Source organism: Coturnix japonica, chromosome 4 (genome assembly GCF_001577835.2).
Source record: "Coturnix japonica isolate 7356 chromosome 4, Coturnix japonica 2.1, whole genome shotgun sequence".
In the NCBI taxonomy this organism is placed as follows: Eukaryota; Metazoa; Chordata; class Aves; order Galliformes; family Phasianidae; genus Coturnix; species Coturnix japonica.
In genome coordinates this window covers 45,346,002-45,364,750 of record NC_029519.1, presented here as the reverse complement: position 1 = coordinate 45,364,750, position 18,749 = coordinate 45,346,002, and the positions used below count along the sequence as shown (strand labels likewise).

The window sequence follows — 18,749 nt, the reverse complement described above, 5'->3', positions numbered from 1 at the left end:
ATAGAACTTTCTATTTCTTTAGTGAGAAACTGGCAATTTTCTTTGTTTTATTCTGAAGAAGGAGGATGAGGCTTTTTTGATCTCACATGAGACTGTATCAAAAGGAAAAAGGATTCTGAGTGAAAGTGGAAGCATGGGGGCGATGTGGAGACTGCCTGATGCAGTTCCAGATCAGTTTCCTCAGAAGCAGCAGAGAAACATACAGATTAATCCCTTTATTTTTATAATACTCAAATAGAAACATCTTACAGTAAGCTATAAAAATAAGGGCAGGGAGAAAAGATTCAAAAGAAGCTGTGACACTGATGCTAGAGGCTTTTTCTAGCAGGTTTATAGTGTGTGAGAGCTTATTGATGTGTAATGTGCAAGCCTAATTATTTCAGGAAGCCATACTTGGCTGCTGAAGTACTTGAATTCAGTGTTTCCTCTGCCCTTCACCATGTTTAGTAGGGCAGTCAAATGCTTTTCATTTTTATTTGAAAATATTTGCCACTGTGAGGATGGCAATCTACCTATTTGCAGTGAACTGTCTCTTATCTGCAGAAGGGAAAGGTATGTGTAGTATTTATCCAGAACAAATGAAAGAATTATGAGTTCTTGTTTTTCAAACCTTGCTGACGAAATTGGTTTTAAACCTGTGGAGACCACAGCTGTTTCCAGGCCTTCTTACAAACGGTATTGCAACTTCAAGGCAGCTAAAAGCAGCTGATTTCTGTTAGGATGTATGGAGCTGTGAATTCCTATTAGCTGGCTGCAGCTGTGTGGAAGGGGAGAAGCATTCTCAATAGACTGTTGAAATTCCTAAGTACTTCTTATAAAGTTTTTGGTCTTTATGTTGTCATAAGCAAAGAGGGGAGCTGGTTCTCCCTCATTGTTCCCCTTTGCATTTTGTTAGCTTGAGGGGAGGTTTTCTGTGTTTTAGGTTGGTTCCTGTTCATGATACAATTGAGTCATTGATTAGCAGTTCCTAATTAAGCCACTGAAAGGCAAGCGTGTCTCCCCAAAGCTCAGATGCTTAGTTTTTGCTTTTACTAATGAAACCAGAATTTGTGAATTTAACTTTCACTTGTGTTAGCTACTTTGTGATTGTATCAGTTCTCTTTCTTGTAAGTCAACCTTGGTGCTTTCTGGTGCTGTAAGTAATGCCTGTGAAGGGTTCAATTATATTCTTGCATTATGCGCTTGGAGAGTAGTATTCTTACAAAATCCTGAAAATTAATTCTGAAATGAATTATATCCTTCGAAAGCTCATATACCTGAAAGAACTGATGGCTTCTTCTTCTCAAGTAGTGAAGTAGTTTGTCTTTACAAAATCCTAAATTCCTATTTGGAATTCTTTTCCTTGTAAATAACTTCCAGTAGTGAGATGTGCTGTCCTGTCTAGTGTTCAGACTGAAACTTTCTAAATTCTTCTGTGAAGAGAAGATCAATCATATTTTTTAAATGTAATGTCAGAAAAAGGAAGCTGACAAGGTTTTATGTGATGGAGTTTTCTGGAATGGGTCTTGTTTGGGTACTGAGTTTTACTGCCCACAGAAAATAAGCTAAAGCAAAGTTATGAAATAGGATTTTTTTTTTTTTATTCTCCCTTGCCACTTCATTTTCAGTGCTAGTGAAATACATGAGTTCGTGTGTGTGTGTGTGTACACACAAATTGTCCTTGGTAAAACTCATTGGCAGGGAGTTTAATTCTCTGTTTTTTAAATAAAAAGAATCCAGTGGTGTAGACATTGGGTGATGTGTGAGGAAACAGCCTGTGTAGTCTACAGGGCATGTGATACTGTGGATGTTTTGATTGCTCTTTCTGTAATTCCTTGAGTTATGGGCCCTTGTTGATCAAGAGATACACTCAATATGATGCAGCTTGGGCTTGTTTGCCTGTGGGTCATGTTTGTTCACAACAGAGGCACAGTTGCTGTTAGGATAGTCAGTTGCAGCTGTTTTGCCCTGCCAACAGTACATGATGACTTTTTGGGTACAGAGAATAATTCCTTGCTTCGAAGGGCAATTATTTGTAATGGATTTTTAAAAGGATGAAAGTATAGTTTTATGTGCTGAGAACTGAAAAAAAAACAAAACAAAAAAAAAAGCCAAAAAAAACCCCACAACCAAAAATGGGTTCACTTCTGTAGCTGTTTATTTGTTTTTATTGAAAACCTTAATCCTTTTCTCACCCCATCTTCCAGTAATGAGTTTGTGGTTGAACACATAGAATTTTCAGTTGAAAGTCAAAACCAATTCAGCTTTTAATCCATTCTGTTCTGTTAGCTAGCTTCAGATTCACCATGTACATATGTTTCCTAAAGCATGTTTCTTTTTCCTGCAAATACTTAGCTCAAAACTTCGCAGCAGTTTTCTATCCTTTCACTGTCATGATGCATATGTGTGAATAGCATTCAAAGTGGTCTGAAGTGGCACTGTGCTCAGCTCTTCTTGCTAAAGCATACTGAATTTACTTTGAGTACCATGGCATTATTGGCCAAACCCAAACTAATTCACATGAGAAAGCATGTTGCAGCTTGAGGACTGCCAAAGTAGACAAGGTTCATTATTGGTTTTTAGGGTCCACTTTGAAGCTTACTGAAGAGGATGGAAGGTTTGCCTGTAAGATGACTTCTGATGGTGTGACAGCTAACAGTCACTGCTGTATCTGTGGCTTCAATGTTAAGGCATTCATGGGACACTTGGAACATGGAACTCTTTTACTTGTATGTTCAGTACATCTTTTCTGTTGTACATAGCAAACGTGAAGGAGGAACAGAGAGGAAACCCAAGTTGTTAACTTCAATGTTGCAGATGATTTAATGGATTATTTGTCAGTGCTAGGAATTCTTATGGTAAAGGATAGCTCTTTTCAGTCCATTAATGTGGCTAACTGTATCAACCATTTATTGAACTTGTTTCACCTGGATGACTTACTGGACTGATATATTTTGGCAAACATGTATGTCATTTGCCTAGCTGAGAGGATTCTGTTCAAATTTCCTTAATTTTAGGGAATGAAAAGATTCATATGTAACATCTCGCTTCTCCACATCTTTAGTCACACTTAGGTGTTTCGTGTGGTCCCTTGTTTTGATATTATTGGCAGTTTCCCCTTGAGAAGCATTCACCCTGTGGGTGTATCAGCATGTCAGCACAGGAGATAGGATAACCTTGCAGAGTGGGTGTAAACATGCCCAAGCCATGTGCACCTACTTCCTGCCCTAAGTTGGCAAAGAACTTTTCTGTCCTTTGGTTCTTTTGAGTCACTTGGCTGGGAATGAAACAACTTTCCTCACTGCTTTTCTTGGCAGTGCTTCTCTCCATGCCCTTTGTGTCTGAGCTTGTGTGGGCACATTTGCTGCGTGCTGTCAGAGTGATGTGTTAGTGGAAAGTGCACCGGGTGCTTTACATGGTCCCAGTGTTTAGAGTCAATTGACATGTTACAGGAGCACTTGTTTATGTGTGTGTCCGTAGTGGAGATCTCTTAGCATGTCTATACATGAGAAACCTTACCTTTTCTTCAGTTTGTTTGACCCCAGTAAAATTTTGTGGTGTACTTAAAAGCAAAACAAGAAGGAACAAAGCCTGTAAACAAGACAAATTAATACATTCACAAATAGTATATATTCATCAGCTTCAGCTTTTCCCATTTTTGCTGTGATACTGTCAGAATGTTGAAGGAAGACTTGTTGCCTTCCAGGATAACTGGAACCCATCTATTGCCATGTGGTTTCCAGAGTGACTGAGCCGTCTTGTTTTCTCAGAGAGGTTTAGTCAGTAGCTGACATGATCACCTCATTGTCCTAACAGTTCTGATATTATTTTCACATGGTCAAATATTTATCAGCAACCTATTCTTGAGGGAATTATTTCATGAGCTTCTGAGGAGGAATCTGGCTTTCATCCATATTGAGGGCTGTTCCCTCAGCTCCAGTTCTGTAAAGCTGTGCTGTTCTCCCAGGGACACTGCAAACAGCAAGAGGAAAAAACAACCATACAGCCATTGCTGTCTGCTGAACTGGAGCTCTGCAGCACTGTTCCTATGTTCTCCACAGAGCAGATTATCAACCTTTTACATGAATCTTTCAAGGTATAGAATTTCGGGTTTCTATCTAATATGCCCTTTGATCAGCCCTGTGATATAAGAACTGGGTAGTGCCCTACAAATTTTACTATTCCCATAATTCTTCCCTTCCACTGTCAACCTTGTCAACAATAAAATGCACATTCTCTGGAGAACACAAAAGAAATAATCAAGTAAATACATGATTTAACAATCACTCTTTAATAGCAATGTTTTTTGATAGCTAAAAGGAGGATTGGGAATTGATGCATATATTGAATCACATTGATGTGTTCATTCAGGAGTTCAAGTTCTGGTTCTGCTTCAAGGGGTATTGTTGGTGTCAGTTTAGATTTGTCAGTTTAACCAAATGCCCGATTTTCACTGCAGGACAGTTCCTTCCACACTATAACAAGATGACCTTACTGAATCTAACCTTGTTTTGTTTTAGGTGAGGATCAGGTTGAGGAGAAGCTCTTTCACTTTTTCCTACAGCAGCAAATGCCCACTAGAGTTTTGGGGTTCAATTTGTTATCATGCTAAGGAGGAGAAGAGAAGCAATCATTGCTAATGGATGAATTGTGTTTGTCAGGAATAGGGAACTGCAGCTCAGTGTTCAGTGTGAAAGATTTAGATGTGTGCTGTTTCTGTTGAGATTGCTGGCTATCTGTTTGTTAGCAGCACAAATGCTTTTTACTGGAAAGCAAATCCTCTATGCCAGCTAAGTATGAGAGCACAAGACAAACCTCCAACACCTGGAAGGGAAGAGGTGATGGTTTGATGGCTGGGCTTAGATGATCCTGGTGGTCTTTTCAAACCTTCATGATTCTAAATAAGATGTTCTTCAAGTTAATGTCCTGTTCTACCCCCTCCCCTCTTCCCCACTGCCCCCCTCTTTCCCTGATTTCATAAGCTCCTACTTTTAACTGTTTTCCAAATTCCACAGAAACTGGCCACAGCTGAACTGCACACATAACAGAGTACAAAGGGTGACATTTACAACTTGTCCTTGTCTTTATCTGGCACCTGTAGGCGTGATGGTCTAGCCAAGTGAAACACCGATGCTGAATGAAAAAACACACTATCTTAACAACACACAGTCTCTGTTATCTTAATACAACACAAACTTTGGTTTGCAGTGACCTGCTTACCCAGCGTTTTTGTCCACTGTTGGGAACTTGCTTTCAGGTAACAAATCAGAATGCAGTTTAGAGAAGGCAACAACTAATTCTTGTAGGCCCTTCTGCAAAAGATATTGCTCCCAAGATATACTGAGTCTTGTGCAGCTCATTCTGAACCTACTAAAGTTTTAAGTTTTGGAGTATTATCTCTATTAATCTCTATTATCTCCTTCTCAGTGTCTGACTTTGACTATCTGAGGTTTTTCTTCTGGTTGAGTCGTCTTACTGCTTTGTTTTTGTTTTTAATATGGCATGGCAGTTAGCTAGCATAGCGCTTTGCTGGAGAAGACCCATTAGTATCTGGCATAGTAGATAATGGCCAGGCAGGATATTCAAGCTATCTCAAATAGCATTAGATGCTGCCTTCTAGGCAGCTAATCTTAGCTGTAGGTGCTGCAGGTCTCAAAATGCAGGTCTGAAATGTGTAGGCAGCTTTTCCTAAGCAAACACCAATATTTCTTCAAAATATTCTATTAGTACTAAATAGTACTTGTTCAGTGCGACACAAACAATCACAGAATCACAGAATCACAGAATTACCCGGGTTGGAAGGGACCTCAAGGATCATGTAGTTCCAACCCCCCTGCCTAGCAGGGCCACCAAACATACACATTTACTAGATCAGGTTGCCCAGGGCCCCATCCAACCTGGTCTTGAACACCTCCAAGGACGGGGCATCCACAACCTCACTGGGCAGCCTGTTCCAGGACCTAACCACCCTTCTAGTAAAGAACTTTCCCCTAACATCCAACCTAAATCTTCCCTCCTTCAACTTAAAACCATTTCCCCTAGTCCTGCTATTATCAGCCCTTTCGAAGAGTTTACTCCCCTCCTGGGAGTAAGTTCCCTTCAGGTACTGAAAGGCTGCAATGAGGTCAATGCAATGACAATGCATTGTTCTTACTATTCTGGACATAGGATTTTGTTGTCCTGGTCTTCCTTTACCGATACATTGAGCTCTGGGTTCTGGTATTGTCAAATGAAATTTTCCCTGGGATTTTGAATATCAGGAGAAACTGATTTGTTTCTGGGTCAGCCTTAGCACTGCAGTCAGCCACTGCACTATGTGATATGATTCATGACATTATCTTACTGATACCTCCTGTGCAAGAAAATGGTGGGGCACAAGAACAGATGTAATGAGAAGGAAGAACGCTGGAATGATGGAGTCATATAGGAAGGATATGCACAATTCTGTGAATTCAGTTTCTTGTCAAGTGTGTCTGTATGTAGAAATCCACAGCTTGTTTAATGTGAGGGAGGGACAGTTTTTCAGTGACTTATTTATCAGTCTGGGTTGACTGAAAATAAGAACTTAATTTCATATTCAGTTCATACCAGTGGCTTAGAACGTTCTCATGTCTCCTCACTGTTCTTTTGGGGTTATATAACCTGTGCTGGGTTGCAGTTTATAAAAATGCTAACGTAGCTCCACATCCTACAGGCATTCCCTGAGTCTACTGAGCTCTCTGGCGACCCACTGTGTTGTATTTGTTGGGGGATATTAAAGCCCACCCTTAAAAATTTTCTAATTCAGCTGTAGACAGTATCTGGTTAAGGTCAGCAAGCACTGTCTGTAGACACTTTTTCTGACACATCAACCACACGCCAGTTTCAGACACTAGCACCAAATAAACTGACACATCCACTGTCTATTAGGAAAACAAGGGCTCTTCATTTTTTAGGTCTTGAAAATGAAGCAACTGGATTAGATTCTGGTTCCATTTAATAGGAATTAACAACGTAAGACTTTAGAAAGAGAAAGGATTAGTTGGAAGCTTTCAATTTGTCTTTATTGAAAGCAAGAATGGCCTTTATAATGACTATGCTCCCTTACACAAACATTGAATGATGAAGGGAAAAAGCATGTAACTGCAGCTGGTGAGTGATTCTTGCTCAGTCTAGACTTTCCATCTCTTGAGATGTTTGTGAATACCCTGAGGTCATTTAAATTATTCTAAAGCAATGCGTAACTAAGACTGACTAATCAAAATCCAAACCTTTCAGTTATATCTAGATCCATGAATTCTTCCTCATACGTTTTCAGCTTCATATCTCTGTTTCATTCTGAGTGTACTTCTGGGGTTTCGGAGAAGACTGCTGGTTCATGAACTAGAGTCACAGAGAGTTGCAAGGCCAATACAACTGTCCATACTAAGTACTTTATTATGCGAGGGATCAAAGCAAAAACAATCCTGCCATCCTACATTCAAGTGCAGATCATTTGGGGTTTTTTGGGTGTTTGTGGACAGAAACTAAGCATGTGATAGAAAATCACAATCCTTTAGTGACATGGAACCCCAACATTTCTGTATCAGGAGCTTCCTGCTGTGAAGGACGTTATTTTGATTGTCAGCTTCTCAAAAGGCATTTCTAAAGTCAAAAGCTATTTCAAAAATAATTGAAGGCGTAAACAGAAGTGTCTAAAAGTAGCTCACTGTGCAGCTGCTCTTTGCAAGCAAAGGGATGCTTGGTGTATATATACACTATTTTTAAGTGAACTCTGCTAACCATCTTACTTAGAGTGAACTGTTCTTCTGAACATTCTCTCTTTCTGTGTAATAACCACTGAAGTGAAAAGTAAAACGTTCCTATAATTGAGTCAGAGAGCTAAAGTCTAGTAAATATCACGCCACCTCTCATGTTATTGGATCTGTGGGATGTGAATACTTTGCAAGAGAAAACAATAGAATGCCTGTCCATATACACAGCTGTAGCAACTATATTGTGCAAGGAGTGCCGTCACTCTTTGCCTTTCACCAGTCACCAGCAGACCAAGACAAATGCAGATTTAAAAAGATTTTATTTATTATTCTTTCTTTTTTTCTCTCTTTTTTTTTTTTTCTTTGCAAGTAACAGAATTGAAAAGTTTCTGGAAAAGCACATTGTTTGACAAAACACTGAAGATTCATGAAACCACGATTCAATAACAAGGGAAAAAAGGTAGTGGGCAGGAGAAGCATTTTATCTTTGTATTTTTCTCACTGGCAACCTGGAGAGGGTTTGGGGGGAGAGAGGAGGGAAGAAAAGGAAGAAAGAAAAAGGATTATTTTGTAATCCTATGGCATTTGAGTAATATTTCAACTCTATTCATATACTAAATAACAATAGTTGTTAGGCCACCCACTGAAAAAGCAAATACCTGATGGTGAAAGGGAAGCTAGATTCTTTTCTTTTTTTAATAAAAAGTACTATTACCTACCGTGTCTTAAACACCAATTCCTAACGTGGCTCTGCTCTGGACTATCAGGTTGGCACCCTAGAAAAAGGAAGACAAACAAGTTGTGAAAGAGAAACAAAGGCAGCATCATAGGTAACATTTGAGTGGAAACCTCTATGAACTTCAACCCGAGTCTGTGTTGTGGCTCAAAGGATAATTTTAATGATATTTTCTAACCTTGGAAGCTGTGTGCTCCTGTATGATGGATATTTTTTAATCTTGTAAAAGTAGAAAATACTCTTTTAGAGTGAGTTACATACAAAGTAATTTCTTTCAAAGTCTAATATATTTGCCTATGCAATACTTGGGTTATAGATGAAAAATATTTGGATCAATAAGTAGTTTAAGATACCAGTAATACAGATGCTTCCAATGACAAAGGTTGCTCTTTGGAAACTGACATTTATACTCCATGAAAATGCTTTGAGCTTACTCAGCAATTTATACTTACAGACAGGCTTCTCCTGTGATTACTACAGGGAAGAGCAAACAATGAACGAATGCCTGTGTTTGTGGTTCATGTACCAGAATAAGATGGAACTGCTCACAGAACATAATCAGCTGGATTCCCCACACCACTACATCTGTTTTTCTAGATACCTCTTATAACTGACCCAGATGCACACTTCACTGGCAACTGTTAGTGTTCCATCAGTGTGTGTTGCACAAAAGGCAGTTTATGTATGCTAGAGATATGGTTTAGATTCTATACAAACATAATTTTCAACTGTGGCTTGCAGGTAATGTGCTCTTTCAAACAGATCTCTCAACAACCTTATCTAATCCAGAAGTTTGTTCTGCTTTAAGTGGAGGACTGGACTAAATTACCTCCAAACAACATTTCCAATTGAAATTGTTCAAGGACTACAACCTGCGACCTTTACCTGTACAGTTAAGATGAATTCTACTTTCTGCAGGCAAATTTATTGTAAGAGCATACAGACAACCAACCACTGTAGGGTGCAGAACCCCTGAGTGGATGGTTTCCTAGTGAGTATTCCATTCCCACCATAGTGTTTTTTTATTTATATATTTTAAAAGGACATAGGAAGTACCTCTTCTCCAAAGCACGTGTTGATGTCTGACTGCTTGCAGCACTTGTCAACCATGGAAGTGAAACCATCAGCAATTGTCTTTATTTGTTCTTCTGTCATCTGGGGCTTGCGTTTAATGAGGTTGATAAGCAACCTGAAAACAAAACCACAATATGCAGTTAATGCTACCTGTTGTCATTTGCTTTTTTTCTCCAGTTTAGAAAATGTCTTTCTATGTAGGTATATTTTATTTTGGGGGCTTTTTGTCATGCTTAGGATAGCCTGTGCCTCTTTTTTGTCTCCAGACTCTCAGTCTACCCCCACCATCTGCCACTGATGCTTTTTTTCTTATCACAAATACAGTTGGGAAAGAACTTACCAGAATGATCTGTATGCTGCCTCAACTAAGTGCATCCTACAACTTGCACTGGTAATGGACTTGCACAAAACTGGTTATCAAAGACCCTAATTTCATTTGAAGAAAATACCTTATTTTGCCTCTTCTCGACTACATGATGTTACACACTGACAGGGTCAGTACAAACACACAGTTTCATCTGGTTTTCTTTACCACCAGTGAGGACCCAGTTAGGCAAAAGGTCAGTGTTTTTGCAGCACGCTTCTGCCCCTGCTAACATATTACCCCTCTGAATATTTTCTACAAGGGATTTCCTTTAGCTTACTTCATCTGGCCTAGTTCTCGTTCTTCAGCAGGAGCGGTGCACAATTTTTCATCAAAGTTGAACATATCAGGATTAAATGGTGGAGGAACATATTTGGTATCTACTCCCATGGCAGTGAAGCATGGTCTCCTGTAAGCATAGGAGTCACTGCAGCAGTGTGCAACGTTGTCATTTATAGGTGTGGTCTCCTGTCTCTTGCACATATCATGAATCACAATGCTCAGCTGAAAAGAAAGGGAAAGAAGTGCAGATGCATTAAGTCTTTTGTAATAACAGATGAAATGTGTGATGTTTATTTGTGTCACAACAGGATACCTGGAAGTGGAAGTTCTCCAAACTAAACTCCTGCTCACAAATGGCATGATCTTAAAGTTTGAAATGAATATGTTTTCCTGGAGGCAGGGACTTCTTAATCTGCAGTCTGGCCATTTGGTTACAACTGGTAAGCACAGTTTTCTTTTAAGAGACTCTTCAGCTTTTCCAAACACGAGCTCCTACAGACTCAATCAATTGAATTTTGCTTTCCAAGTTCAGCTAAAATTTTCAAAAGCTCCCAATCTGAGGAAGCTATATGGGTTCTCACATACATTAAAAAATGAGATTCCAATTCTGTTATGTGGATAATTAGCTCTGGGGCTACGAAAATTCAGTGTCAGCTTATTAACTCAGCAGAATTCAGTGGTTTTGAGAATAGAAGAAATCACAGAGAGGAATAAGGAAAATAAACAAATGTACTCACATAACCCTCAGAACAAGCCATACGTCTGTCTTCAGGAAGCTGGCAGCACTTAGTACCAATAGCTGTCATTTTCTTTCCAATTTCAAGCAAGGTTTCAGTTGATACTTGAGGCATTTTCTTACTGTAGCGGACCAGGATGCTGAAAAAGCACAACAAAATGACTATTCATACACATCTGAAGAATGCTCTACTGAACTAGACCAGCAAAGTATATCTACTCCCAAGGTGGCCAGAATAATAATTGTTTACATGGAAGAATGCTTATCAGAAAGTACTTACGACTTGAGGAACTCTGGCTCGCCATGGGCAGTGAGAAGATCACAGTTTGTCTTCACAACATCCTGAGTTTCTTTGATGTGTTGGTTCAGTTGTTCTTGCTGCAAACAAGTGTAAGTTTATCAGTAACAGTAGAGAAGGACATTTTGGTAACAATTGTACAGATAGAGTTTTTGGTCTCTTCTAAAGCTTACTAGCTCTAAAATACCCATTATGCAAGGCCAACCATTTGTTTTGAGTCTGTCTGGAGTAAGGGGGCTTGATTCACTTAGGAGAATTCAGTTCTGACAGAAATGGAATTAAAATGACAGGAAGATTTTTGAAATTTAATTGTCCATTGGACTTGATCTCTATTAGGGATTTGTCTCCTTTATTCTTAAAATCAAGTGACTATTTCTGCAGTATAGGGTAATCAGCTGTGAGAAGGAACATCCTCCTTCAGTAGCTGGGCCAAAGCTGCCAGTGAATCAACTTCTACACTGATTTGTGTATGATTAAATTCAAGGTCAGAAGACCAGAACTTAGGATTCTGTATGTGAGCTGGCCATACCAGTTTCTGTTATAATCAGTGAGCAGCTTCTCAAATAAGCAGGAGAACAGATTAATTTGGCTAACTAGCTGTTAACCATCTTATTTAGGACAAACAGTATCAGTTTTGAGAGTAAGAGGCATCAGGAAATGGAGTGAGACTAGTCTAAAGTTTTGAGGGTGACCAATGGAGTTCCTGACCAATGGAGTTATAAAGTTAGCTGAGCTAACTTTATAACGTTGTCATTGGATCTGGACTACATTGTGTCCCATCAGAATACTAACTTCTCCTGGGGATTAGTCTCTTAAAATGCTTTCTGTCTGCTCTTTTATGCAATTGTTTCATGATAGGTATCATGCAAGCATTTTAGTTACATGCAGACAAAACATTGCACCTACAGCATTTCCGTAGCACTCAGCAGGGTTATCAGTTTTGCAGCACTTTTCCAGGAGTGATTCATATCCCTTGGCAATTCGCAGGATCAGCTGTGTGGAGAACTCAGGGTGTCTTCGTGAGTATTCATAAACAAATCTGAAAGACGCATGAGCAGACAGCATTAGAGTCTCTCAGCTGAGATCATGTAAGGTGAACACTTTGTTTTCACAGATTATTTTTTTTTGGACCAATCTGTTGACTGCCAACAGGGCAAATGTAAGAACAGAATAGCCTCCCCAGGACAGAATGCTTCTCAAGCTGATAATGTATGTGGACCTGAACAGAAACCCTGAATAAAGGAAAAGCAATGAATTTCAATTCAGCTTTGGTAAGTAGTGCAGTGCTTTGCAGTCACAAAGCATGAATGAGAACCTAGGCTTGAGTTACATCTGTCACACTGGATTTCCATATGGTAGTCATGATCTCTCTTCTCCACGCAAACTTGAAACACCCAAGAGGGTAGGTTTTTGTTGTGCTTTTTTCCCCCTTGTGGTGCAAAAGGTCCAGACATGAGAACAGATAATTTAGAAGAGTGTTCAAATACAAGTTTATGCACTGCTGGGACTACTTACTCTGACATGAATGCATCATGGCCTGCTTCAAAACTTTTACATACTTCCTTATCTTGTATGTATTTTTCAACTAATGAAGGAAGATCTGCAGGTTTCTCATCAAATTCTGCTTCCATAATGCACTGGCTTCTTTCCACAACAGGCTTCTCACAGCAGCCTTTGATTTTGCTTGAGAAAGCATCTTGTCTAGAGCACATATTGTTTATGATCTCTGCCTGTAAAATTAAAACATAGCCTCAGACAAGCTATGAAATAATAGTTTAAAGATAGATTAATTCAACTCTTCCATTTTCATTCAGGTTACTTATTTACTGAGCAGTTTCCTAAACAAATGCTGTCTCTGTAGGAAAAGAAATAATTAGAGGGACTGGCATTTCCAATGTATGTAAAATGCAATGTTCTCAGGCACAAGGGAGAATAAGGTTCCCTCTCTGATCTTAGAATCTTTAAGACAAGCTCTGGAAAAGCAGTGAAAGCCTCTGAGACTGTCACAAAGGTGACTGATTGATCTCTTCAATCCTGTTGCGTGATCAGCTCTGACAGAAGACCAAACATTAAAAGCTCTAGATTCTCGTGAAGCCAGCCTAGGACACAAGCTAGTTATAGGTTTAAGAAGTATGTCTAATTTCCAGCTGGGCGGGCAATATTTAGTTAATGTTACTACTGCAGTTTTGCAAATCCTCCTGTTTGAGCTGTCCTACAGAATTTGTTGGCAATAAAGGAAAGCTGGATTAATGGCAGTATACGCATCAGAGCTGCAAAGGATTTCTGGCCTTTTTGCCTCTGATTTCTTTTGCCCTGTTAGCAACAGAATTGGACTAAATGTCATCAAACAAGTACCATAGTAAATGTTTTGTTTTTTAACCAAATACCCATTCTACCCTGTCTGCAACCAGTCCTTGCTCTTGTGATCATAAAGAGAGATAGACTTAGAAGTGGTACAAAATCTGTTTCCATTAACAGCCATCTGAGCTGTTTTCTAGAGGCTGAGGAGCCTTTTGGCAGCACTGAATACAAGTTCCTTGGACTCTGAATAGCTGCTGAAATATTCTTCCTACTGGTTTTCCTGTATGTAAACATTTTTTTGAAGAATATTAAACTTACCATGTCATCCATGCACTCCACCATGTCCCCTTCACAGCACTCTTTGTGGATCTCCTTAGTGTCATGTACAAGTTTAGCAACGTCTGAGAATGCAGCCTTGGGGTATTTTTGGCTTAGGCGAGCAAGTTTTCTAGTTAGAAAAGAAGAAAAATACACTTGACTCAAAGCTCCGTGTTGAACAGGAAGTTGCAAGTCACTACTGATATGACATGGTAGATCAGCAGTGTTCTCACCTCACTTCAATTGCCTAGAAAACAAGGTTTTGTAATTTGTACTTCTGATCTGAGCCACCTGTGTAAGAATCACCCTCTGCTGTTTCCTGTCTATTTTGAATGGCTGTAAAATGTTTCTAATAATAAGTAGCCCTGGAAAGTTTTATTACAGAACTGCAGAAGTTGGAAGGGACCTCAAGAGGTGATTGAGTCCAACCTCCCTGCTAAAGCAGGTACTCTATAATAGGTCACACAGGTAGGCATCCAGCTGGGTCTTGAATATCTCCATAGAAGGAGACTCAACAACCTTGGCAACCTGTTCCCGTGCTCTGTCACCTTTACTGTATAGTTTCTTCTGCTCTCAGGTTCAAACCGGCAGCTTAGTTCATTGTTTACTTATGTGCCTACTGCTAAAAGCTGCAGACATCAGAACGGATTGTAACTTTGGCAAAAAAAAGGTAGATTAAACACACTGGAATCTCTGAGTGATGCTCTCTCAGATAATTCCACATCTCTTGTACTGATAACTGGGACAATTTCATTTCTTTGTTATTTGCCTGGCTGACTTTTTTTTACTGTTACTCACCATCCACCTGGAATACACAATTTCTACTCTGCATCCACTCTTTATGCAGAAACCTTCTCTGAACTAGATTTTACGTCTAAAAATTGTCTGAGAAATCACAGTGGGTGTACTGGAAAGACTGACTTGCTAACATCAACAGTTCTCAGCCGAAGTACATTAGGAAGTACCGTGACTACAATTTTCAAAGTCAGTTTATAGAAGCAAAATGCATATGCTGATATTTTCCTTGTGAGTCGTTGCAGATTTAAGTCAACAAGCCCACTTTTTGTAAAACACCGACTGGAACTTACTCTGCTTGGAAAACTCTATCTCCAAACTTCTTGAGGATTCCACAAGAATACTGCTGCTTCAAACTGATTTTCTTGGCTTTTTCTCTCATGACAGTTTCCTGTAGTAACAGCAGGCACATTGTCACATTAGGCTGACATTTAATGGTATGAGAAAAAGGCAAATCTGAAAATTCCACTTCAGAAACACAAAAGATTCTTGTCCAGTTAGCTCTGATAGAAAGCCAAGCAAATTGGGGATTCTTCAGGTGACTGTGCTAGGTGCAGTCCAGCTCCAGACTATATACTGTACCTTAAGATATAGTGCAATCCACATAATTATAGAATCATAGAATGGTTTGACTTGGAAGGGACCTTTAGGTCGTCTAGTTCCACCCCCATATAGAGCAGATTGCTCAAAGCACCATCCATCCTGGCCTTGAATGCTTCCAGGGAGGGGCATTCACGGCCTCACTGGGCAACCTGTTCCAGTGCCTCACCACCCTCACAGTATAGAATTTCTTCCTAATACCTTGTCTAAATCTACCCTCTTCCAGTTTAAAGCCATTTTTCCTTGTCCTGTCACTACATACCCTTATAAAAAGTCCCTGCCCAGCTTTCCTGTAGCATCCTTCCAGTACCTGAAGGGGGCCTATAATGACATGTGGCTGTTCACCAAGCATTCAATTTCAATGAAATTCAGTTGTCTCAAAGGAACAGAAGTTCTCTTTTAAAGCACAGCAATGATCACGTGGAAGTCATGGAGGTGCAGTTTTGAGACTAAGGGAAAATTTGACTTGTGCTAAATATGAAACCTTGTCTACGGTTCTCTAAAAAGGAAAGCTATATGGAAGTAATCTGATCATAATCATAGGGTTAACGTATAATTAATCCTTCTCTACAAGTACTTCATGCAAGAATTTGCATAAGCAGGAACATTCCACCCATTTCTCACTCCTTCTCTTCTATTTACTTGTGCATGGAATAGGGGAGGAATCCCTCATACAACTTTCTGTTGAGAGTAGAAATTGCATGTTGAAAGAGATCTGTCTTTCTTTAGGGCCTCTTTGGTCAGTACACATTGTGTCTACAGTTCACCTTTATGTAGCAGACCATCTACTTTGCTTTCACACTGTATGGGAAATTGGTAATCACAGCCTGAACCTCTGATTAATCAGCTCAGGTGAGTGTCAGTTCAGCTGTGGGAGCACAGGTGAGAGTAATTTAGCTGTGCTCCCGGAAGGGGTGGAGCTTGACTCCACCTCCTCTATGACCTCATTTAAGGGCTGACCACCACTAAGGCAGCATCTCTTGGAGATTGTGCCCTGATGGAGATTGTCTCAGCATTTCCCAGCAAAGGCATCTGTGTTGGTGAGTCTTTCCTTATAAATAACCTTTTGAATATCTGTTACCATCTTTGTATCGTTCCACCTTACACATGCACAGTGAAATACATGACCTACCTTAGCATCCAGGCAAGCACCAATATCGCTCTCTTGGCAGCAGCTTTGAAGTGCATGTTCATAATCAGCAGCCAAGCTAAGGATTGTAGGGGCATACATGAAGGGGTTTCTTCTTGCAACAGAATAGATGAAGCTATGAAAGAGGAAAACAGAAGTTACGTATTTCAGTGGCAACAGCAAATGGATTTGAATCTCTTATGGCTTCTATAACTTTTGTTTCTAGTTTAGAAATCTAATATACTTTTATAACATAATGCCTACTAATGGTATACGCTGAGCTAAATCTCAGCATTTCCAAAGCTGGACTTCATAGCAATGACAGAATTATGAACTACTCATATCTTCAGCTACTTTATCTGATATAAGTATGCTTGTTTTAAGCACATTGTCAAATATTGGAGAATTCTAATTTTGAGCATGAAAAATTAATCTGTGGCCATTTTCTCAGGATTTTATCGCTAATATTGATTCTCTTTACTTTTATATTTCTTCATACCCTTTCCAGTTAGAATAGAGGTAGTAAGAAACTGGTGCACGTAAACTGTTGGAATACTGGAAAAACTTGGTTTTTGTTTGTTTTGTTTTTTTTTAATTTATTTTTGCAAAATATCCTCAGCTTCTTTGATATATAAAATGTGATCCCTTAAAGCCCATTTTGAATGGAAAAACCTGCTCCAGCATAGTCTGAAAAACATGTGACCTGAACTTTAGATATTTATTAACTGAGCAGCTGTTTTATGCATCTAGATATTCAATTGCAGGCTTACAGCTTCTTCATGCCCACCCGCTCAGTAGGTCTTGGGGATCCCTTGGCTGAATTCTTAAACAATGCAACATCAATATTTTTCTTACTGTCCAAGAAATGACACTCTGTTGTCCTGGTATTCCTTGCATATCACATCAGAAGCTGGTCTTTGGTATGGCTGAACGAAGTCTGGTTGGGGAACTTTAAATGACAGGAAACACTCGTTTCTTTCAGGATCAGCTTTGCTACAGCAGTCAGCCATTGCGCCATATGAATCACGGAGCTTTTCTACTTGGCAGATTTCATCCAGGACAATGGAAGGCTATGAGGGAGATGATGAGAGTCAGAATTACTTCTAGAAACAAGTTATGTAGAAGGTATAAGGAACTTTCTAACTATCTGTAAGAGGAAGCCCAGATTAAAAGTAAGTTTTTACCAGACAGTATTTAGACCCTAAACAAGAACAATCCATTGCTTTCAATACAATTTCATAAAGTTTTATTTCATGTGGTCCAATATAAAAACAGTTAGAATGGTTTACTGAAAATATACTTATTTTAGTTATAATTAAATAGCATGTGCAAGACAGTGGCTTGATGTTTTACTAGATGATCACTTTGGGAAGCCTTTAGGGAGAATCAGCGTATTCATTATCTTTGGTTTGAGCATAGGAGCTGGCAAGAGTGCTAGCACCTAACTTTCTTAGGGGCCTGGCTGAACCTGCTATTTATCTAGGGATCTTCTGTACTTGCAGACATCTTTTGATACCTCATCTTAGCAGTTTTTTTCAAAATGCTTAACCACAGTATGCTAAGTTAGCATAGAGACTTTTTCAAGATACCTCATGTGAAAACCCGCGTGCTTTGGTTGCTGTAGTTCTTACAATCACATGTTTTGCAGTCAGCAAATAAATAACATTTATTTGTTGACAATGCTAAACTTAATGAAGTCTGCTTTTGGGGTTCCAAAGTATTACTCCACTGATTACTGTAGCACTTCTGAAGGACAGAACTTCACAATACAGGAAAAACAAATTATTTGCTTCAGCACAGAAATCTGATTGGCACTTCCTGATGACAACAGGAACATCCAATAGGGTCAAGTATATATACCAGAGTGAGGGTTACTCTGGTAGCTGCATAGAATGAGGAGAAATGCAGTACCAAAGGATTCACTGCCTACCAATGGTTTTGAGCACTCAGGAGCATCTTCATTGGCCACACATTTTTGTGCCAGATCAACAACATCCTTCACAAGCTTAGACAGTCCTTCGTAAGAGCACCTCTGGAGATACTGGGCAAATGTGATCATGGCACTGAAACAGAAAGCATATTTTGCAGTGTGGAGATAAGAAACATGGGTAACAGAATTATTTCTTCAAACAATTTGCATATACTTAAACAGAGCAACATGAAAATCACAGTCATGGATCTTGTACTCTTGGTCTCCTCACCCCCTTTCTGAAGAATGTTTCTGACCTTTACTCCCCAGTAATGATTGTTTTGAATAATAGATTAGTATCAACAAGGAAGATAATTTTCTGCTGATTTCATGCCAGTATATTTGTAATGGTCTTTTTGCCGCTGTTACAAGTGATGGTCTGCAGTCTGTCTTCTTTTAAAAATAGTTATGTTCCTGCAAGAACTATTTTGCCAT

The 18,749-nt window shown here is 39.3% G+C and overlaps 1 protein-coding gene and 1 long non-coding RNA gene across 2 annotated transcripts in view; one reads left to right on the top strand and one right to left on the bottom strand.

Annotated features, from left to right (window-relative positions):
* Positions 1-8,058: 8,058 nt before the first annotated feature.
* The window catches only part of ALB (albumin), a 12,638-nt gene continuing 1,947 nt past the window's right edge, over positions 8,059-18,749 (bottom strand). The window contains exons 3-15 of the mRNA XM_015861523.2: positions 18,276-18,408; positions 17,201-17,415; positions 16,349-16,481; positions 14,910-15,007; positions 13,822-13,951; positions 12,718-12,932; positions 12,109-12,241; positions 11,185-11,282; positions 10,906-11,044; positions 10,167-10,390; positions 9,505-9,637; positions 8,432-8,488; positions 8,059-8,221 (exon numbers count right to left, since the gene is read on the bottom strand). Of these exons, the coding sequence (XP_015717009.1) occupies positions 8,438-8,488; positions 9,505-9,637; positions 10,167-10,390; positions 10,906-11,044; positions 11,185-11,282; positions 12,109-12,241; positions 12,718-12,932; positions 13,822-13,951; positions 14,910-15,007; positions 16,349-16,481; positions 17,201-17,415; positions 18,276-18,408 (1,702 nt within the window). The 3' untranslated portion in view covers positions 8,059-8,221; positions 8,432-8,437. The remainder of the gene's footprint in view (positions 8,222-8,431; positions 8,489-9,504; positions 9,638-10,166; positions 10,391-10,905; positions 11,045-11,184; positions 11,283-12,108; positions 12,242-12,717; positions 12,933-13,821; positions 13,952-14,909; positions 15,008-16,348; positions 16,482-17,200; positions 17,416-18,275; positions 18,409-18,749) is intronic.
* LOC107313386 overlaps positions 17,415-18,749 on the top strand; it is a 23,347-nt gene continuing 22,012 nt past the window's right edge. The window contains exon 1 of the long non-coding RNA XR_001554983.2: positions 17,415-17,517. This is a non-coding gene — a long non-coding RNA (uncharacterized LOC107313386). The remainder of the gene's footprint in view (positions 17,518-18,749) is intronic.